Here is a 20,719-nt window from a genome sequence, read left to right as displayed (position 1 = left end):
GTACAGGTTCATGTGAGTATTTAATGTACGGCTCAGATCTACAGAATTTCAGTTTCTAGAGCAGACACAGAGCTCACAACAGGCTTCAGGCGCCATTTTAGTGACTTTAACAATATATTAAATTTTAATTTCGGTCTAGCTGACATTAGGTTATGTACGCAGCACGCAATTGAACCACATATTTTAGAAGCCAAAGGTTCAAATTAGCTGGGAGCACCTTCACTTAATTATAACAGTGGTTTTGTTAGGAAAACAGTTTCTGCATACCGGATACTAAATTGCGCTGACCTCAACGGCTAACGTATCTAGCTAATCGCTACTGTTAGCACAACATTAACAGCAAGCTACAATGACGAGTAACAAAAACAAAACAGTAATAAGGTTTTAATGGAAATGTTTTACCTTTCCTAACAGTCCCAGAATCCACAGCTTCAAAGTCCAGCAGGTACTGAAGACTGTTATCCGTTTCGCTGTCACCGTCCGTGAGTTTTTTTCCCCGAAAGGTCAAGGCCCGCCGCTCGCACACTCTGTCTGCGCATGCGCATCCCAACGACTGACCCCCTCCGTTCGCTCCCGGGAGGTTATAGTATGACGTGTTCTGACGTCACTCTCTCTCTCTGTCATTTATTTGGCTCGAAACACATATTAACAAATTGCTCAGTGATGAACAACTACTCAGATCATTTACCTAAGCTGTGCTTTGTCAAAACGAAGTGTGTGTTCATTACACTGACATTCTGTTCTGCAATTGTTATTTACTTGTATCTTATAATTTGACTTTACATACTGCTGGGTGGTTTGTAAAGTTTACAATAACTAGTATTATCATTATGCTGTATTTTCAAAAATATATAATAATCTCAAAAGTAATGCCTTGGAGTAGAAAATAGTAATGCTTTATTAAAATTTAAAACTAAAGTACAGTACTTGAATGTGTGTATTGTGTCTACTGTTTGTTAACTCACCATATTCATAATGTGTTTGTGGGGTTAGGGGTGTGTGTGTGTGTGTGGGGGGGGGGGGGGGGTTAGGGTCTTTAGGCTTTGGCCCCCACCCCTGCCACCAGTATATTTTTAAGCAAATATTTCTAACTTTTATTTGAATATTCAGTTTCCTACCATCTTCTCTTAAAGGGTAATTGCCAGGTAACCCCCCCTCTCCCTTCGCACACACATGCACACAAAGAAAACACACAGTATAATTCACAGCCTCATTATAGTGAATAAATATTTATGCCCTTTACACCATCAAACTTAGATTGCTAAGGATGAAGAACCTTTTGTTCTTTAAAGAACCATTTGTAATAGCTGAAGGACCATCCACAAAATAAAAAGGTTCTTTGACGTATGATGGTTCTTTAAAGAACCATGAAGCCATCTGAAGAACCATTTAAGAACCATAATTTTTCTGAGCGTGTACCTGGAGTTGAGTGTTTTAACCGATGCATGAAACGATACATAAGTTGTAACGGCCGCCGTTTTCTTCGTGAGTATTTATTCAACGGCGTGCTGCGGGGAAAGGCCTGTTCTAACGTTTGAGTCTAAGGTTTATTTTTAGCACCTGCCGGCTCTTTTTTGCTTCTCATCTATGGGCTCAAATTGTGGTCATAAATATTTTGTTAATTATTTGTGGGGCGGTCGTGGTTCAAGAGTTGGGAGTTCGCCTTGTAATCGGAAGGTTGCCGCTTCGAGTTTCACATGTACTTTTTTGGCTAAGTCCACACACAAATCTTTTTTACAAGTACGAAATATTTATGACCACAATTTGAGCCCATACTCATCCGTAAACACTCTTTCACGTCATTCAGTGTATTTTGAAAAGTCTCAACAGGATCTTGAGCTTTATTGTGAAAGGGAAATAAACAAGCTTACACGATGGTTTTACCGTCCTTGTTGCTAACGACAACACATAAAAACAGTCGCTACACCCTGCTGTGACATCACACTCCAGAGCTGACGTCGGTGTCACGTGATACATTTTCAGCTTTGATCTGGTCCTACCAGCTCATAAATAGGGGCGGAGGCAAGGCAAGTTTATTTGTATCGCACAATTCGACACCGATGGTTTGCTTTGCAGAGACATTAGAAACAAAAGTTATTACAGACACTAGCAACGGGATCAGAGAACAGCACAGAAAAAAACTCAAATGGATTCCTTTAAAGCAGACAGTCCACAGGAAACCAGGCCCATAGAAATATCTGAAGAGGAGATGCAGACACTTCTCTTCAAATCCGTCTTTATGACCCGTACACGGGCAGAGAGACGAGAAATGGATGAAAAAAACTTTATCGTTCAGTTTGTTGTAAAGCTTTCAAACACCATTACAACAAAAACTAAATTAGTCATAAAACCCATCGACATGTTTTCACTCATCAAAACAGTCACAGAAAAAACTGCAGGAAAATTACCTGCAGAACTGCCAACATCTATAAACAGGGTGGTTAAGTCTGTTTTCCGTGGACTGCACAAGATGTACGACTCCAAGGACTTGCTACGATTTTTCATTGTATTTCGTCAGTCAACATTTGAAGAAAATGTCTCAAGAATTTTAATATCAGAGATCAATAAGGTAAAGGAGAAATGGATAAAGGGTTCTGTTGTTTGGGAAAATCAGACCAGTCCTGCTGAAACGTCTGAAGAACAGATCCCCAGTCCAGGGCAAAGGACACAAGAAACTAAAGAAAGAAACTTTATAATTCAGTTTCTTGTTAGGCTGAACAACATGGTCGCCTTAAAGACAGGCACAGCAACAAAGCAGGTCAACATTTTTGCCATTTTAGAAAACGTCATTGAAATGGCTGTGGGTAAACTACCCACACAACTTCCAAAATCTTTAGACAAACTTGTTAGAGCCGTTTATAAGAGTCTAAAGAAGACATATAAGTCTAAACTGATGGTACAGACTGCCATGGAATTCAGGCAGTTAAACTTTGAAGATAATGTAGCAAGAATGTTGATATCTGAAGTGAACAGGATGAAGGAGAAGAGGATTAAGGTTTTTGTTGTTAAGGAGAATAATAACAACAATTCATCTGAACAATCCTCTTCAAACACCACTAGGAACTGTTGTTCTTTTGGGAAATTTTTGAAAACATTGTTTCCCTACAAAATCATAGTCGAAATCAGGCTATGATTTCGACTATGATATATACAATTCACAAGATTTCAACAATTTTAAAATCCTACAGTGTTGGTTCTGTCTCGCATCAGCCCTATCCAAACAGGTCGCGGCAGATGGCTGACCCTCTCTGAGCCTGGTTCTGCTGGAGGTTTCTTCCTGTTGAAAGGGAGTTTTTCCTCCCCACTGTTGCCAAGTGCTTGCTCGTGGGGGATTGTTTGGGTTGGAGCTTTAATTTTGTAAGGTTTTTACCTTACAATTTAAAACACCTCGATTCAGAACCTCTCACTGTTGTTGAAATTGTTTGGCCCTTTCTGTGAGGGCACTGCATGTTCTCAATCTCATTGGGAAATGCTACATTTTGCACATGAATGCAGATTTATTCTAAATTGCAAAATGCATTTGCTAAAAATAAACAAACTAAACTAATGCATGGCTATGGTGTATTTTTATGAATCTCGTACTCAGGTAATAAATACTTTTGTCTTATTACTGAGCAATAATAAAGTTTAAAAAAAAACCCTCATGTCTTTTAATGAACCGCTTGTGTTTTAGTTTAGTTATAGTTATAGGTAGTGGCCGAAAGAGTTTTGGTCCCTCTTACTCCAATGTAAGCTTGTGGAAAAAGCCCAAGAAGTGTGTTCAAGCCTGTCTATTGAGCAGAGTTTAGATTATGAAACTCTTAAGAAAACTGTGCTGCAGGCGTATGAACTTGTCCCTGAAGCATATCGGCAGAAATTTAGGAATCTTAATAAAACTGCTAACCAGACTTTTGTTGAGTTTGCGCGAGAAAAGAATGTGTTGTTTGAGAAATGGTGTTGTTCATGTAAAGTTAAAACCGTGGAAGAGTTAAACCCTTATTTTGCTGGAGGAGTTTAAAAAGTGTTTGCCGGAACGCATCGTGACTTATTTAAACGAACAAAAGGTGTCGGCACTCCTGGCTGACGACTTTGTTTTAACGCACAAAAGTGTGTTCTGTGCACAGAATTCGTTTCAGGAAAATTTCTCTGAACGAAAAAAGTCACCACGAGCAGTGCGTAAAAATGTATCAGCGTTCATTGCTAGATCAAACGGTCGAGAATGTTTTTATTGTCACGACTCAGGACATTTGATTGCTGCGTGTCCAGTATTAAAAAGAAAAGAAGCGAGGGGCACTAAATTCCCCGCAGGCGTGGGTTTGATTAAAACCGCTTGCTCGCCAAAGGTGCACGCGGAGGCTGAACAAAACCCGAAAACTGACATTGATCCGCAGTTGTGTCATGCGGCTTTGTTTCGTTGACGGGTGAAGAAAATGATAAAGTGCCAGTCACGATTCTTAGAGATACGGGTGCGTACCACTCATTCTTACTAGAATCTGTGCTGCCTTTGTCTGAAAAACATCCTGTGGTTCCGACATAGTAGTGTGGGGAATAAAAATGAGTGTCACCAAAGCCCCTCTGCATATGGGTGCATTCGCCGTTAGTGTCGGGCTACGTTAAAGTCGCCGTGCGCCAGCGATTACCAATCGAAGGAGTTTCCTTCATTCTTGGTAATGATCTAGCTGGTGGGCATGTTTTTCCCCCGCCAGAAGTTGTTGATGTTCCTGCCCTTGCTGCTGACTCAGGCTCCACTGCTTCAGAGGTGTTTCCTGCGTGCGCAATTACTCGTGCTCAGGCTCGTAAAATGGGTGAGATTGTGGATTTGTCGGGGTCGTTTATGGCTACGCTTGATGAAGACGACTCTTTCGTGTCACCCATTGATTCTGTAAAAAATCTCCACATGTGACGTCCCTGAAATGATTCCTGAGGACATTAATCAGAGCTTGAATATGACCAGAGCACAGCAGGGTGATCCTTCACTGGTGCCTTGTTTTTCCTCTGTTGTGGACAGAGAGGGATCTAAAGCTCCAGTGAAATATTTCATTTGTTCTAATTTGCTATGACCTCAGAGTAGGGCTGTGCGATGTGACCAAAATCACATATCCCAATATAAGCATCTATAGCCCCGATAACGATAGAAATCACAAAAATGTAACATTTTCTGTAAATTCTGTGAATCTCGGGCAGCTCGACTCAGCTGGGCATCGTGTACCTGGAGTTGAGTGTTTTAACCGATGCATGAAACGATACATAAGTTGTAACGGCCGCCGTTTTCTTCGTGAGTATTTATTCAACGGCGTGCTGCGGGGAAAGGCCTGTTCTAACGTTTGAGGCTAAGGTTTATTTTTAGCACCTGCCGGCTCTTTTTTGCTTCTCATCTATGGGCTCAAATTGTGGTCATAAATATTTTGTTAATTATTTGTGGGGCAGTCGTGGTTCAAGAGTTGGGAGTTCGCCTTGTAATCGGAAGGTTGCCGCTTCGAGTTTCACATGTACTTTTTTGGCTAAGTCCACACACAAATCTTTTTTACACATACAAATCTTTTTTACAAGTACAACATATTTATGACCACAATTTGAGCCCATACTCATCCGTAAACACTCTTTCACGTCATTCAGTTTATTTTGAAAAGTCTCAACAGGATCTTGAGCTTTATTGTGAAAGGGAAATAAACAAGCGTACACGATGGTTTTACCGTCCTTGTTGCTAACGACAACACATAAAAACAGTCGCTACACCCTGCTGTGACATCACACTCCAGAGCTGACGTCGGTGTCACGTGATACATTTTCAGCTTTGATCTGGTCCTACCAGCTCATAAATAGGGGCGGAGGCAAGGCAAGTTTATTTGTATCGCACAATTCGACACCGATGGTTTGCTTTGCAGAGACATTAGAAACAAAAGTTATTACAGACACTAGCAACGGGATCAGAGAACAGCACAGAAAAAAACTCAAATGGATTCCTTTAAAGGAGACAGTCCACAGGAAACCAGGCCCATAGAAATATCTGAAGAGGAGATGCAGACACTTCTCTTCAAATCCGTCTTTATGACCCGTACACAGGCAGAGAGACGAGAAATGGATGAAAAAAACTTTATCGTTCAGTTTGTTGTAAAGCTTTCAAACACCATTACAACAAAAACTAAATTAGTCATAAAACCCATCGACATGTTTTCACTCATCAAAACAGTCACAGAAAAAACTGCAGGAAAATTACCTGCAGAACTGCCAACATCTATAAACAGGGTGGTTAAGTCTGTTTTCCGTGGACTGCACAAGATGTACAACTCCAAGGACTTGCTACGATTTTTCATTGTATTTCGTCAGTCAACATTTGAAGAAAATGTCTCAAGAATTTTAATATCAGAGATCAATAAGGTAAAGGAGAAAAGGATAAAGGGTTCTGTTGTTTGGGAAAATCAGACCAGTCCTGCTGAAACGTCTGAAGAACAGATCCCCAGTCCAGGGCAAAGGACACAAGAAACTAAAGAAAGAAACTTTATAATTCAGTTTCTTGTTAGGCTGAACAACATGGTCGCCTTAAAGACAGGCACAGCAACAAAGCAGGTCAACATTTTTGCCATTTTAGAAAATGTCATTGAAATGGCTGTGGGTAAACTACCCACACAACTTCCAAAATCTTTAGACAAACTTGTTAGAGCCGTTTATAAGAGTCTAAAGAAGACATATAAGTCTAAACTGATGGTACAGACTGCCATGGAATTCAGGCAGTTAAACTTTGAAGATAATGTAGCAAGAATGTTGATATCTGAAGTGAACAGGATGAAGGAGAAGAGGATTAAGGTTTTTGTTGTTAAGGAGAATAATAACAACAATTCATCTGAACAATCCTCTTCAAACACCACTAGGAACTGTTGTTCTTTTGGGAAATTTTTGAAAACATTGTTTCCCTACAAAATCATAGTCGAAATCAGGCTATGATTTCGACTATGATATATACAATTCACAAGATTTCAACAATTTTAAAATCCTACAGTGTTGGTTCTGTCTCGCATCAGCCCCATCCAAACAGGTCGCGGCAGATGGCTGACCCTCTCTGAGCCTGGTTCTGCTGGAGGTTTCTTCCTGTTGAAAGGGAGTTTTTCCTCCCCACTGTTGCCAAGTGCTTGCTCGTGGGGGATTGTTTGGGTTGGAGCTTTAATTTTGTAAGGTTTTTACCTTACAATTTAAAACACCTCGATTCAGAACCTCTCACTGTTGTTGAAATTGTTTGGCCCTTTCTGTGAGGGCACTGCATGTTCTCAATCTCATTGGAAAATGCTACATTTTGCACATGAATGCAGATTTATTCTAAATTGCAAAATGCATTTGCTAAAAATAAACAAACTAAACTAATGCATGGCTATGGTGTATTTTTATGAATCTCGTACTCAGGTAATAAATACTTTTGTCTTATTACTGAGCAATAATAAAGTTTAAAAAAAACCCTCATGTCTTTTAATGAACCGCTTGTGTTTTAGTTTAGTTATAGTTATAGGTAGTGGCCGAAAGAGTTTTGGTCCCTCTTACTCCAATGTAAGCTTGTGGAAAAAGCCCAAGAAGTGTGTTCAAGCCTGTCTATTGAGCAGAGTTTAGATTATGAAACTCTTAAGAAAACTGTGCTGCAGGCGTATGAACTTGTCCCTGAAGCATATCGGCAGAAATTTAGGAATCTTAATAAAACTGCTAACCAGACTTTTGTTGAGTTTGCGCGAGAAAAGAATGTGTTGTTTGAGAAATGGTGTTGTTCATGTAAAGTTAAAACCGTGGAAGAGTTAAACCCTTATTTTGCTGGAGGAGTTTAAAAAGTGTTTGCCGGAACGCATCGTGACTTATTTAAACGAACAAAAGGTGTCGTCTCTCACTAACGCGGCACTCCTGGCTGACGAGTTTGTTTTAACGCACAAAAGTGTGTTCTGTGCACAGAATTCGTTTCAGGAAAATTTCTCTGAACGAAAAAAGTCACCACGAGCAGTGCGTAAAAATGTATCAGCGTTCATTGCTAGATCAAACGGTCGAGAATGTTTTTATTGTCACGACTCAGGACATTTGATTGCTGCGTGTCCAGTATTAAAAAGAAAAGAAGCGAGGGGCACTAAATTCCCCGCAGGCGTGGGTTTGATTAAAACCGCTTGCTCGCCAAAGGTGCACGCGGAGGCTGAACAAAACCCGAAAACTGACATTGATCCGCAGTTGTGTCATGCGGCTTTGTTTCGTTGACGGGTGAAGAAAATGATAAAGTGCCAGTCACGGTTCTTAGAGATACGGGTGCGTACCACTCATTCTTAATAGAATCTGTGCTGCCTTTGTCGGAAAAAACATCCTGTGGTTCCGACATAGTAGTGTGGGGAATAAAAATGAGTGTCACCAAAGCCCCTCTGCATATGGGTGCATTCGCCGTTAGTGTCGGGCTACGTTAAAGTCGCCGTGCGCCAGCGATTACCAATCGAAGGAGTTTCCTTCATTCTTGGTAATGATCTAGCTGGTGGGCATGTTTTTCCCCCGCCAGAAGTTGTTGATGTTCCTGCCCTTGCTGCTGACTCAGGCTCCACTGCTTCAGAGGTGTTTCCTGCGTGCGCAATTACTCGTGCTCAGGCTCGTAAAATGGGTGAGATTGTGGATTTGTCGGGGTCGTTTATGGCTACGCTTGATGAAGACGACTCTTTCGTGTCACCCATTGATTCTGTAAAAAATCTCCACATGTGACGTCCCTGAAATGATTCCTGAGGACATTAATCAGAGCTTGAATATGACCAGAGCACAGCAGGGTGATCCTTCACTGGTGCCTTGTTTTTCCTCTGTTGTGGACAGAGAGGGATCTAAAGCTCCAGTGAAATATTTCATTTGTTCTAATTTGCTATGACCTCAGAGTAGGGCTGTGCGATGTGACCAAAATCACATATCCCAATATAAGCATCTATAGCCCCGATAACGATAGAAATCACAAAAATGTAACATTTTCTGTAAATTCTGTGAATCTCGGGCAGCTCGACTCAGCTGGGCATCGTGTACCTGGAGTTGAGTGTTTTAACCGATGCATGAAACGATACATAAGTTGTAACGGCCGCCGTTTTCTTCGTGAGTATTTATTCAACGGCGTGCTGCGGGGAAAGGCCTGTTCTAACGTTTGAGTCTAAGGTTTATTTTTAGCACCTGCCGGCTCTTTTTTGCTTCTCATCTATGGGCTCAAATTGTGGTCATAAATATTTTGTTAATTATTTGTGGGGCAGTCGTGGTTCAAGAGTTGGGAGTTCGCCTTGTAATCGGAAGGTTGCCGCTTCGAGTTTCACATGTACTTTTTGGCTAAGTCCACACACAAATCTTTTTTACACATACAAATCTTTTTTACAAGTACAACATATTTATGACCACAATTTGAGCCCATACTCATCCGTAAACACTCTTTCACGTCATTCAGTTTATTTTGAAAAGTCTCAACAGGATCTTGAGCTTTATTGTGAAAGGGAAATAAACAAGCGTACACGATGGTTTTACCGTCCTTGTTGCTAACGACAACACATAAAAACAGTCGCTACACCCTGCTGTGACATCACACTCCAGAGCTGACGTCGGTGTCACGTGATACATTTTCAGCTTTGATCTGGTCCTACCAGCTCATAAATAGGGGCGGAGGCAAGGCAAGTTTATTTGTATCGCACAATTCGACACCGATGGTTTGCTTTGCAGAGACATTAGAAACAAAAGTTATTACAGACACTAGCAACGGGATCAGAGAACAGCACAGAAAAAAACTCAAATGGATTCCTTTAAAGGAGACTGTCCACAGGAAACCAGGCCCATAGAAATATCTGAAGAGGAGATGCAGACACTTCTCTTCAAATCCGTCTTTATGACCCGTACACAGGCAGAGAGACGAGAAATGGATGAAAAAAACTTTATCGTTCAGTTTGTTGTAAAGCTTTCAAACACCATTACAACAAAAACTAAATTAGTCATAAAACCCATCGACATGTTTTCACTCATCAAAACAGTCACAGAAAAAACTGCAGGAAAATTACCTGCAGAACTGCCAACATCTATAAACAGGGTGGTTAAGTCTGTTTTCCGTGGACTGCACAAGATGTACAACTCCAAGGACTTGCTACAATTTTTCATTGTATTTCGTCAGTCAACATTTGAAGAAAATGTCTCAAGAATTTTAATATCAGAGATCAATAAGGTAAAGGAGAAAAGGATAAAGGGTTCTGTTGTTTGGGAAAATCAGACCAGTCCTGCTGAAACGTCTGAAGAACAGATCCCCAGTCCAGGGCAAAGGACACAAGAAACTAAAGAAAGAAACTTTATAATTCAGTTTCTTGTTAGGCTGAACAACATGGTCGCCTTAAAGACAGGCACAGCAACAAAGCAGGTCAACATTTTTGCCATTTTAGAAAATGTCATTGAAATGGCTGTGGGTAAACTACCCACACAACTTCCAAAATCTTTAGACAAACTTGTTAGAGCCGTTTATAAGAGTCTAAAGAAGACATATAAGTCTAAACTGATGGTACAGACTGCCATGGAATTCAGGCAGTTAAACTTTGAAGATAATGTAGCAAGAATGTTGATATCTGAAGTGAACAGGATGAAGGAGAAGAGGATTAAGGTTTTTGTTGTTAAGGAGAATAATAACAACAATTCATCTGAACAATCCTCTTCAAACACCACTAGGAACTGTTGTTCTTTTGGGAAATTTTTGAAAACATTGTTTCCCTACAAAATCATAGTCGAAATCAGGCTATGATTTCGACTATGATATATACAATTCACAAGATTTCAACAATTTTAAAATCCTACAGTGTTGGTTCTGTCTCGCATCAGCCCTATCCAAACAGGTCGCGGCAGATGGCTGACCCTCTCTGAGCCTGGTTCTGCTGGAGGTTTCTTCCTGTTGAAAGGGAGTTTTTCCTCCCCACTGTTGCCAAGTGCTTGCTCGTGGGGGATTGTTTGGGTTGGAGCTTTAATTTTGTAAGGTTTTTACCTTACAATTTAAAACACCTCGATTCAGAACCTCTCACTGTTGTTGAAATTGTTTGGCCCTTTCTGTGAGGGCACTGCATGTTCTCAATCTCATTGGGAAATGCTACATTTTGCACATGAATGCAGATTTATTCTAAATTGCAAAATGCATTTGCTAAAAATAAACAAACTAAACTAATGCATGGCTATGGTGTATTTTTATGAATCTCGTACTCAGGTAATAAATACTTTTGTCTTATTACTGAGCAATAATAAAGTTTAAAAAAAACCCTCATGTCTTTTAATGAACCGCTTGTGTTTTAGTTTAGTTATAGTTATAGGTAGTGGCCGAAAGAGTTTTGGTCCCTCTTACTCCAATGTAAGCTTGTGGAAAAAGCCCAAGAAGTGTGTTCAAGCCTGTCTATTGAGCAGAGTTTAGATTATGAAACTCTTAAGAAAACTGTGCTGCAGGCGTATGAACTTGTCCCTGAAGCATATCGGCAGAAATTTAGGAATCTTAATAAAACTGCTAACCAGACTTTTGTTGAGTTTGCGCGAGAAAAGAATGTGTTGTTTGAGAAATGGTGTTGTTCATGTAAAGTTAAAACCGTGGAAGAGTTAAACCCTTATTTTGCTGGAGGAGTTTAAAAAGTGTTTGCCAGAACGCATCGTGACTTATTTAAACGAACAAAAGGTGTCGTCTCTCACTAACGCGGCACTCCTGGCTGACGAGTTTGTTTTAACGCACAAAAGTGTGTTCTGTGCACAGAATTCGTTTCAGGAAAATTTCTCTGAACGAAAAAAGTCACCACGAGCAGTGCGTAAAAATGTATCAGCGTTCATTGCTAGATCAAACGGTCGAGAATGTTTTTATTGTCACGACTCAGGACATTTGATTGCTGCGTGTCCAGTATTAAAAAGAAAAGAAGCGAGGGGCACTAAATTCCCCGCAGGCGTGGGTTTGATTAAAACCGCTTGCTCGCCAAAGGTGCACGCGGAGGCTGAACAAAACCCGAAAACTGACATTGATCCGCAGTTGTGTCATGCGGCTTTGTTTCGTTGACGGGTGAAGAAAATGATAAAGTGCCAGTCACGGTTCTTAGAGATACGGGTGCGTACCACTCATTCTTAATAGAATCTGTGCTGCCTTTGTCGGAAAAAACATCCTGTGGTTCCGACATAGTAGTGTGGGGAATAAAAATGAGTGTCACCAAAGCCCCTCTGCATATGGGTGCATTCGCCGTTAGTGTCGGGCTACGTTAAAGTCGCCGTGCGCCAGCGATTACCAATCGAAGGAGTTTCCTTCATTCTTGGTAATGATCTAGCTGGTGGGCATGTTTTTCCCCCGCCAGAAGTTGTTGATGTTCCTGCCCTTGCTGCTGACTCGGGCTCCACTGCTTCAGAGGTGTTTCCTGCGTGCGCAATTACTCGTGCTCAGGCTCGTAAAATGGGTGAGATTGTGGATTTGTCGGGGTCGTTTATGGCTACGCTTGATGAAGACGACTCTTTCGTGTCACCCATTGATTCTGTAAAAAATCTCCACATGTGACGTCCCTGAAATGATTCCTGAGGACATTAATCAGAGCTTGAATATGACCAGAGCACAGCAGGGTGATCCTTCACTGGTGCCTTGTTTTTCCTCTGTTGTGGACAGAGAGGGATCTAAAGCTCCAGTGAAATATTTCATTTGTTCTAATTTGCTATGACCTCAGAGTAGGGCTGTGCGATGTGACCAAAATCACATATCCCAATATAAGCATCTATAGCCCCGATAACGATAGAAATCACAAAAATGTAACATTTTCTGTAAATTCTGTGAATCTCGGGCAGCTCGACTCAGCTGGGCATCGTGTACCTGGAGTTGAGTGTTTTAACCGATGCATGAAACGATACATAAGTTGTAACGGCCGCCGTTTTCTTCGTGAGTATTTATTCAACGGCGTGCTGCGGGGAAAGGCCTGTTCTAACGTTTGAGTCTAAGGTTTATTTTTAGCACCTGCCGGCTCTTTTTTGCTTCTCATCTATGGGCTCAAATTGTGGTCATAAATATTTTGTTATTTATTTGTGGGGCGGTCGCGGTTCAAGAGTTGGGAGTTCGCCTTGTAATCAGAAGGTTGCCGCTTCGAGTTTCACATGTACTTTTTGGCTAAGTCCACACACAAATCTTTTTTACACATACAAATCTTTTTTACAAGTACAACATATTTATGACCACAATTTGAGCCCATACTCATCCGTAAACACTCTTTCACGTCATTCAGTTTATTTTGAAAAGTCTCAACAGGATCTTGAGCTTTATTGTGAAAGGGAAATAAACAAGCGTACACGATGGTTTTACCGTCCTTGTTGCTAACGACAACACATAAAAACAGTCGCTACACTCTGCTGTGACATCACACTCCAGAGCTGACGTCGGTGTCACGTGATACATTTTCAGCTTTGATCTGGTCCTACCAGCTCATAAATAGGGGCGGAGGCAAGGCAAGTTTATTTGTATCGCACAATTCGACACCGATGGTTTGCTTTGCAGAGACATTAGAAACAAAAGTTATTACAGACACTAGCAACGGGATCAGAGAACAGCACAGAAAAAAACTCAAATGGATTCCTTTAAAGGAGACAGTCCACAGGAAACCAGGCCCATAGAAATATCTGAAGAGGAGATGCAGACACTTCTCTTCAAATCCGTCTTTATGACCCGTACACGGGCAGAGAGACGAGAAATGGATGAAAAAAACTTTATCGTTCAGTTTGTTGTAAAGCTTTCAAACACCATTACAACAAAAACTAAATTAGTCATAAAACCCATCGACATGTTTTCACTCATCAAAACAGTCACAGAAAAAACTGCAGGAAAATTACCTGCAGAACTGCCAACATCTATAAACAGGGTGGTTAAGTCTGTTTTCCGTGGACTGCACAAGATGTACGACTCCAAGGACTTGCTACGATTTTTCATTGTATTTCGTCAGTCAACATTTGAAGAAAATGTCTCAAGAATTTTAATATCAGAGATCAATAAGGTAAAGGAGAAAAGGATAAAGGGTTCTGTTGTTTGGGAAAATCAGACCAGTCCTGCTGAAACGTCTGAAGAACAGATCCCCAGTCCAGGGCAAAGGACACAAGAAACTAAAGAAAGAAACTTTATAATTCAGTTTCTTGTTAGGCTGAACAACATGGTCGCCTTAAAGACAGGCACAGCAACAAAGCAGGTCAACATTTTTGCCATTTTAGAAAATGTCATTGAAATGGCTGTGGGTAAACTACCCACACAACTTCCAAAATCTTTAGACAAACTTGTTAGAGCCGTTTATAAGAGTCTAAAGAAGACATATAAGTCTAAACTGATGGTACAGACTGCCATGGAATTCAGGCAGTTAAACTTTGAAGATAATGTAGCAAGAATGTTGATATCTGAAGTGAACAGGATGAAGGAGAAGAGGATTAAGGTTTTTGTTGTTAAGGAGAATAATAACAACAATTCATCTGAACAATCCTCTTCAAAGACCACTAGGAACTGTTGTTCTTTTGGGAAATTTTTGAAAACATTGTTTCCCTACAAAATCATAGTCGAAATCAGGCTATGATTTCGACTATGATTTATACAATTCACAAGATTTCAACAATTTTAAAATCCTACAGTGTTGGTTCTGTCTCGCATCAGCCCCATCCAAACAGGTCGCGGCAGATGGCTGACCCTCTCTGAGCCTGGTTCTGCTGGAGGTTTCTTCCTGTTGAAAGGGAGTTTTTCCTCCCCACTGTTGCCAAGTGCTTGCTCGTGGGGGATTGTTTGGGTTGGAGCTTTAATTTTGTAAGGTTTTTACCTTACAATTTAAAACACCTCGATTCAGAACCTCTCACTGTTGTTGAAATTGTTTGGCCCTTTCTGTGAGGGCACTGCATGTTCTCAATCTCATTGGGAAATGCTACATTTTGCACATGAATGCAGATTTATTCTAAATTGCAAAATGCATTTGCTAAAAATAAACAAACTAAACTAATGCATGGCTATGGTGTATTTTTATGAATCTCGTACTCAGGTAATAAATACTTTTGTCTTATTACTGAGCAATAATAAAGTTTAAACAAAAACCTCATGTCTTTTAATGAACCGCTTGTGTTTTAGTTTAGTTATACTTAGTTACATTAACTAACTATAGTTAATGTAGCTACCCTAACCCTTTAGTTGTAGTTCGTTAATGTAGCTTGAACTGAAACCTCCATGCTTCATAAGTCTGGTTAAAATAAACTAGTGCTTGATGATGTCACTGTTTGCTTCATGATGGATTGCAGCTCTGTTTTGATTTCAAAAACGTATTTTATTAAATGCAGGGGGGGGGACTGCTGCAACTATACTAAATAAGGTTATATTAAATACACTTTAAATAGGGATGTTGGTGGCACTGAAGTATAAATAGGAATACGGTTTGTAAATGAGGTGTAATGTCCATGAGTGCTGGCAGTGCAGTTATCCTCCAATCAGGGTGGAGCACAGCAAGAATTTGCTGAAATTATTTTCTCAGCAAGTAATTTTTGTAACTTTCTATGTTAATATTAGTAAATATGGTAAAAATCAAGAGTAACATGTGGAAATCACAAATATCAAAACTAATTTTGTTCAGAGAGGAACTGTAATACTGCACGAGTGCGTCCGTACACCACCAACCCGTTGATGTGTCTAATCATTCCTCCCCACTCTGCGACACGACCGCCGGGGATCAGACTGCAATTTTGTTCTGGGATATGTGAAGCTAGAGACACCATCAACCAGGGACGAGAGCAGGAGACACTGAGGCAGGCACGGAGGACGGTACGAAACGTGAACCCAAGCGCAGAGACAGACACGGAGAGCAGCACTCAAGGTTAACAAGTCTTTATTCCCACGTACCGGAAGAATCTCTGGATGGAAATCTGAGCAGGACTGAGATCTAAATTAATAATAAGTCAAAGTAGCAACATACAACCTTCAGAAATTTTCACTGCTCTAAATTTAACTGCCATCAAGTATCTGTTATTTCTGTGATTTGATTGACAAGGCCGCATGTTAGAATATAGAATACACACTGAAAAACCACCAGTTTGCCGAGACGATTCAGAATTCTGACCGCTTTACTTTTAATTAGTATTTAAATTCCTTAAGTTATCATGTTTTTAGTCTGCACTAAAAGAAATTCAGAGTGAAAATTTGTTTTGAGAGTTTCTTGAATTTTGTAAAAATGATTAAAAATCTAAAACTGAAATATTTCTTTTTTAAAACTATTCAAGTAACCATTGAAGGTTTATTAGAATGTTTGCTTTAAGGAAGGGTGTAGAATGTCCTCAGTCCGATTGGTCCTCATTCCCAATACAAATTCCAGCAACTATATCCTGAAATTGTGTTTGTACACCTTGTCAGAGAGCTGGTCAATATTTAGCCGTGTCTTGATAACAATTTCTGTGGAAACGTGGGTTTATTATCTAAAGGTGAGGTAAAACATTATTCCAGTGCAAGGTATTTGTATCAGTGCGGATTAAATGTGATTTCAAATTCAGAAATTAATTTCCAAAAACATTAAATATGGTGTAACAGAAAAGTGTAATTTGTGCAGAGAACAGAAAAGCTAACGTAAAACCGAATCTCTCCAAGCACCTGCAAAGAAGGTGCTCAGGATCTCTTGTTCCAATAAACAAGTGAAGCAGAGCAAGCTCAAACATGCACGAGGAAGGCAATGATTGCTCTTTAGAATATAACCATATCGTGGTGATAAATATATGGATGCCGAAAACAAGGTGCGGAAAGCTGCATCTGGTCAGATGGAAAAACACAAATGTGGAGGAGTTGGACGGATTTGTACAAAATCAAATGGCTGCTAATCAACGGATGCAAGGTTATCGATGGTTACACCTTCATGCAGTAAAGAAGATGCTTGTTGTTTCACATATAAGAGCTGATCACTTTGTTTCAGCTACTTATCTAAACAAGACATTTTGTAGACAGTACAGCAAATGTGGCAGTCTGTCTTGAAACAACAACGGTAATATCCACAATTCAACTTTGATCTCAATTTTTTTTTCTTAATGTGGCTCTAATACGTCATCATGATACTCAGAAAGTGATTTAAATACTGGCCTCCTTTATTACCACCATTATTCACTTTTCCCTCAGCGCTGGAGTTGTTACTTCATTATTGAAAACTGCATCCGTTATTCCAATTCTTAATAATTTCCCATAATTTCAATAACTTTCTACAGATATCTAACCTCCCTTTAATTTCTAAAATTATTGAGAATGTTGTCGCCTCTTAGCTTCACACACGTCAATAACAATAATCTCTATGAACAATTCTAGTCTGGTTTTCGCCCACTTCACAGCACAGAAAATATTAAAAACGACCAATCACCTCCTGATGGCAGGTGACTCCAGTGTCCTCATCATCCTCACCCTTCTCTGATTGCAGCCTTTGATTTACCACACTATCCTTCTGAAAAGACTTTGGCATTAGTCATATCCTCCTAGCCTGGTTCACCTCATATCTCTCAGATTGCACTCATTTCATTCAACTTAAATTTCACTTTTTAGGTTCATTTTCTGTTTCTGCTGGTGTGCCACAGGGTTCAGTATTAGGGCCTTTTCTATTAATTTTTTACATGCTTCCACTTGGTTACATACTCAGAAATGTAATATTAAGTTTCACTGTCATGCTGATGACACTCAGCTGTATATTTCTTCCTTCTAGCCGCTCTGCACCGCGGCACTGGAATTCCCTTCCTCCTGATATCAGGAAAACTGGCTCTCTCTTCTCATTCAAGTCAAAACTCATCTGTTCAAACTGGCTAACTCTCTTTAAACATTGATTCCAATCAATGACACCGTTTATACTGTAATACAAACCTATCTGAAAATGTGAGGAAAGAAGTCACCAAACTGCTGACTCATATTTGTGTTTGTGCAGCAGCTTTATTAAGACAAAGTATGAAACTAATGTACAGAGCAGCATCACCTCATCACGTTAAATATGAAGGCCACTGGCTATGAATGTCTCAGTGAGTTTGAGCTGGCGATGAACAGATGAATGAGTGCTGAGTTTCTGCAGAGCAGCTCGTGGAGATCCAGCTTCTCGGGTTTTGAACCAGCACGCAGTTGGAGTCGTTCTCGGGCTCACCGGGGCTCACTGGCGCCCCCCTCAGTCTGGAGGAAGACAGCGAGCGACTGTCAGCCCACGATGAGCGTCCTGGACCTCCAGACAGACCTGAGGAGCAGACAGAGGAGCCGTCAGTCTGGAAGCAAAGCCTGACACGCACCAGGCCTCAGGATACAACATTTCATCCACTGGAGCTCCAAATCAGAGTCACTGAAACAAAAACCTTTCATCGTCATCAGAATCAGCCCGAAAACTCATGAATAAAGAAAATCTGCTCAGGTTTGCCAGCTTAAAAGTTTCCAAAGAGTTCAAAGCATCAAAAGATGGCAGATTCAAGAGTGATCCAGAGGGCCACACCGACACCACAAAGCTTCCTTTGTGTTCAGGTGTGTGAGAACAAACTCGGCACCTGTGTGAAAATGATCCTGCAGTTTGCCTGCAGCACAGCCTCCTGCCAGGTAACAATGACAGCTTGATCGCTCTGAGAACAGAGTTTAAAAAAAGACAATGGCTTTGCTTTCTTTGCCACATATTCAAAGTGATGCCCCAAACTCTAAATTTCTGAAAACAGAACTTTGCTCGTTTATTCCTCCTACGTCAGCATCACCTTTGATTCTCTCTGAACCTGCAGGTCCAGCGAGGTGTTACTAAGAGCCCAAAGTGAAAATCTGTGAGGGACCAGATTCAGCCTGCGTACAGTTTCACATATCTGTGCTACATCCTAAAAACACAGTGAAATAAAATCTGTTTCCCAGTCAAACTGCAGAGGCCTGCTGGGGTTTGTTCAGACTTTCAGTTCTTTAAATGTGGATAAAAGTCAACATGACCCAAAAGCCAAGAAACATCAGGAAACAGCTAAATTAACTATTAATTAACTTGATTAATTACTGGTTATCATTATTGAGGAAACACCCACCGATCCAAAATGGCTTCTTCCCTGCAAACCTCCACAGCCAGCTCACATCTCTCCTGGAGTGCACGTCGGTCAGGCTGCTGTTAAACCTGCCAGAGGAGAGGAGAGCAAAGGTCAAAGGTCACATCAGAGAGCAGGTTCTTCACTGATTAATATTTCCGTCCTGCTCATACGTGCAGCACAGAGGTGCATGACCTCAGGCTGGCTCAGCATCGTTGCCTTAATTAAATGAAGCACAGTTTTCAAATGCTCATGAAGTTAAAATAAAAATCAAACAGTCACTGCGATGGTTCAAAATCTTTTTCTTGCTTTGCAGCTGCAGGCTGTTCGCCACGCACAGCTGGAAGAAACTCTGTGAGGACCTCCTTTAAACCGTCAGATGTGTTACAGCGAGACTCATGGTCATGTTTTAAACATGTCAAGGATATCAGTGATGATTCTGACTTGTGTCACATCTCAGCTGAGTGACCAAATCTGAAACCAAAGATCAATCAGCAAACCGGAAACAGAACGGAAACAGAGTCAGAGGAGAAAGCGGCTTCTTTACAGCAGCGAGCAGGTTCTGTCGGCGCTGGCCCAGCTCGCCACGGACGGGCTGAGGATGTAACATCGTCTCCTGTGGTGCGTCCAGCCATCAGGACATGAGCTGCTCACAGACTTCCCCACCTGAACACACACAGATAGCCAGAGGTCAAAGGTTACTCCGGTGTGTGTGTGTGTGTGTGTGTGTGTGTGTGTGTGTGCAGGTGTGTGTGTGTGCCTTGTGCTGGCGGAGCTCGGGTTGGTGTTTCTGAGCTTGATGAGCCATCTGAGGAGAATCTCCAACTTGGAGTTCCTGCAGGGGACGACCGTGAGCTGACCAGCTCCACTCGACATCGCCCGGTTGCAGCTCCTCGAGCCGGAGAGGAGTCAGACTGTGGAACTGGAGGAAGAAGGAGGGGAGGAGGAGGAGGAGGAAGAGACATTAACACAGTGAGCTTCAGTCGGTCATTGGATAAACTGGCTGAGTGTCTTACCGTCCAAACCTTCTCCTGCTCGTCCTCAGGCCTCCTCTGTGCAGACAGACGGACCTGAACAACAACACAAAGTTCAGAATTTACAGAAAGACACACTCACACAAACACACACAGACGAGAAAATGGATCACAAATCTGTGAACAGATATTGTTTGAGAGCGCAGGCGGTGCCATCTGAGCCCAACTTCCTGTTCGCTGATTTGTTACGATCGTGTGACAATTGTTCACTCTGACTGTTTAAAGTTTAAAGAACTCAGAATCATGTTCTGTCTGTGTCTCACCGTGCTCCCAGTGTTCCCAGTACTGCTTCCAGTGTGCTGCTGAATGTTTAGGTGGCTGCTGTGGGGGGTGTAGCCATTGCTGTGGGGCTCTGGGTCTCGTGGCTCCACCTCTTTGTAGTCCAGGTGATGTCGATTCGGGACGTCTCCTCGGGGCGGGTGAGGCTGGTTCTCCCACAGCAGCTCCGCCTCTATATTGATGACTGGAACCTCCTCTTCCTCCTCTTGCTGCAGAGGATCAGGGAGCTGAGGAGGGAGAGGGGGAGGAGTAGGAGGAGGAGGAAGGGGGCGCTGATCATCTTCTACCCACAGGTCGTCTGGGTCACAGCTTCCTGAGACACAGAAGCAATCCTTTAACGTTCAGTCGAATCTAAGACTGACCAGCGGCTTAAAGTCCTAACTGTGATGGTGTGAGGATGGTTTGATGGAGCAGCAGTTTTCATTTTAAATCGA

The 20,719-nt window shown here is 41.4% G+C and overlaps 1 protein-coding gene across 3 annotated transcripts in view; it reads right to left on the bottom strand.

The window, feature by feature from the left end:
• Window positions 1-17,861: 17,861 nt before the first annotated feature.
• frem1b (Fras1 related extracellular matrix 1b) overlaps window positions 17,862-20,719 on the bottom strand; it is a 47,224-nt gene continuing 44,366 nt past the window's right edge. For all 3 annotated transcript variants that reach the window (XM_085449254.1, XM_085449253.1, XM_085449252.1), the window contains 6 exons: window positions 20,270-20,598; window positions 19,989-20,042; window positions 19,733-19,894; window positions 19,520-19,638; window positions 18,976-19,061; window positions 17,862-18,167 (listed from right to left, as the gene is read on the bottom strand). In XM_085449254.1, coding sequence (XP_085305380.1) covers window positions 17,959-18,167; window positions 18,976-19,061; window positions 19,520-19,638; window positions 19,733-19,894; window positions 19,989-20,042; window positions 20,270-20,598 — 959 coding nt within the window. In that variant the 3' untranslated portion in view covers window positions 17,862-17,958. The remainder of the gene's footprint in view (window positions 18,168-18,975; window positions 19,062-19,519; window positions 19,639-19,732; window positions 19,895-19,988; window positions 20,043-20,269; window positions 20,599-20,719) is intronic.

The sequence above is a fragment of the Copadichromis virginalis genome, linkage group LG23, assembly GCF_057382275.1.
Source record: "Copadichromis virginalis isolate Kocher_CV1m ecotype Utaka linkage group LG23, C_Virginalis_male_GT1.1, whole genome shotgun sequence".
In the NCBI taxonomy this organism is placed as follows: Eukaryota; Metazoa; Chordata; class Actinopteri; order Cichliformes; family Cichlidae; genus Copadichromis; species Copadichromis virginalis.
This window is presented reverse-complemented; position numbering and strand designations above follow the sequence as displayed.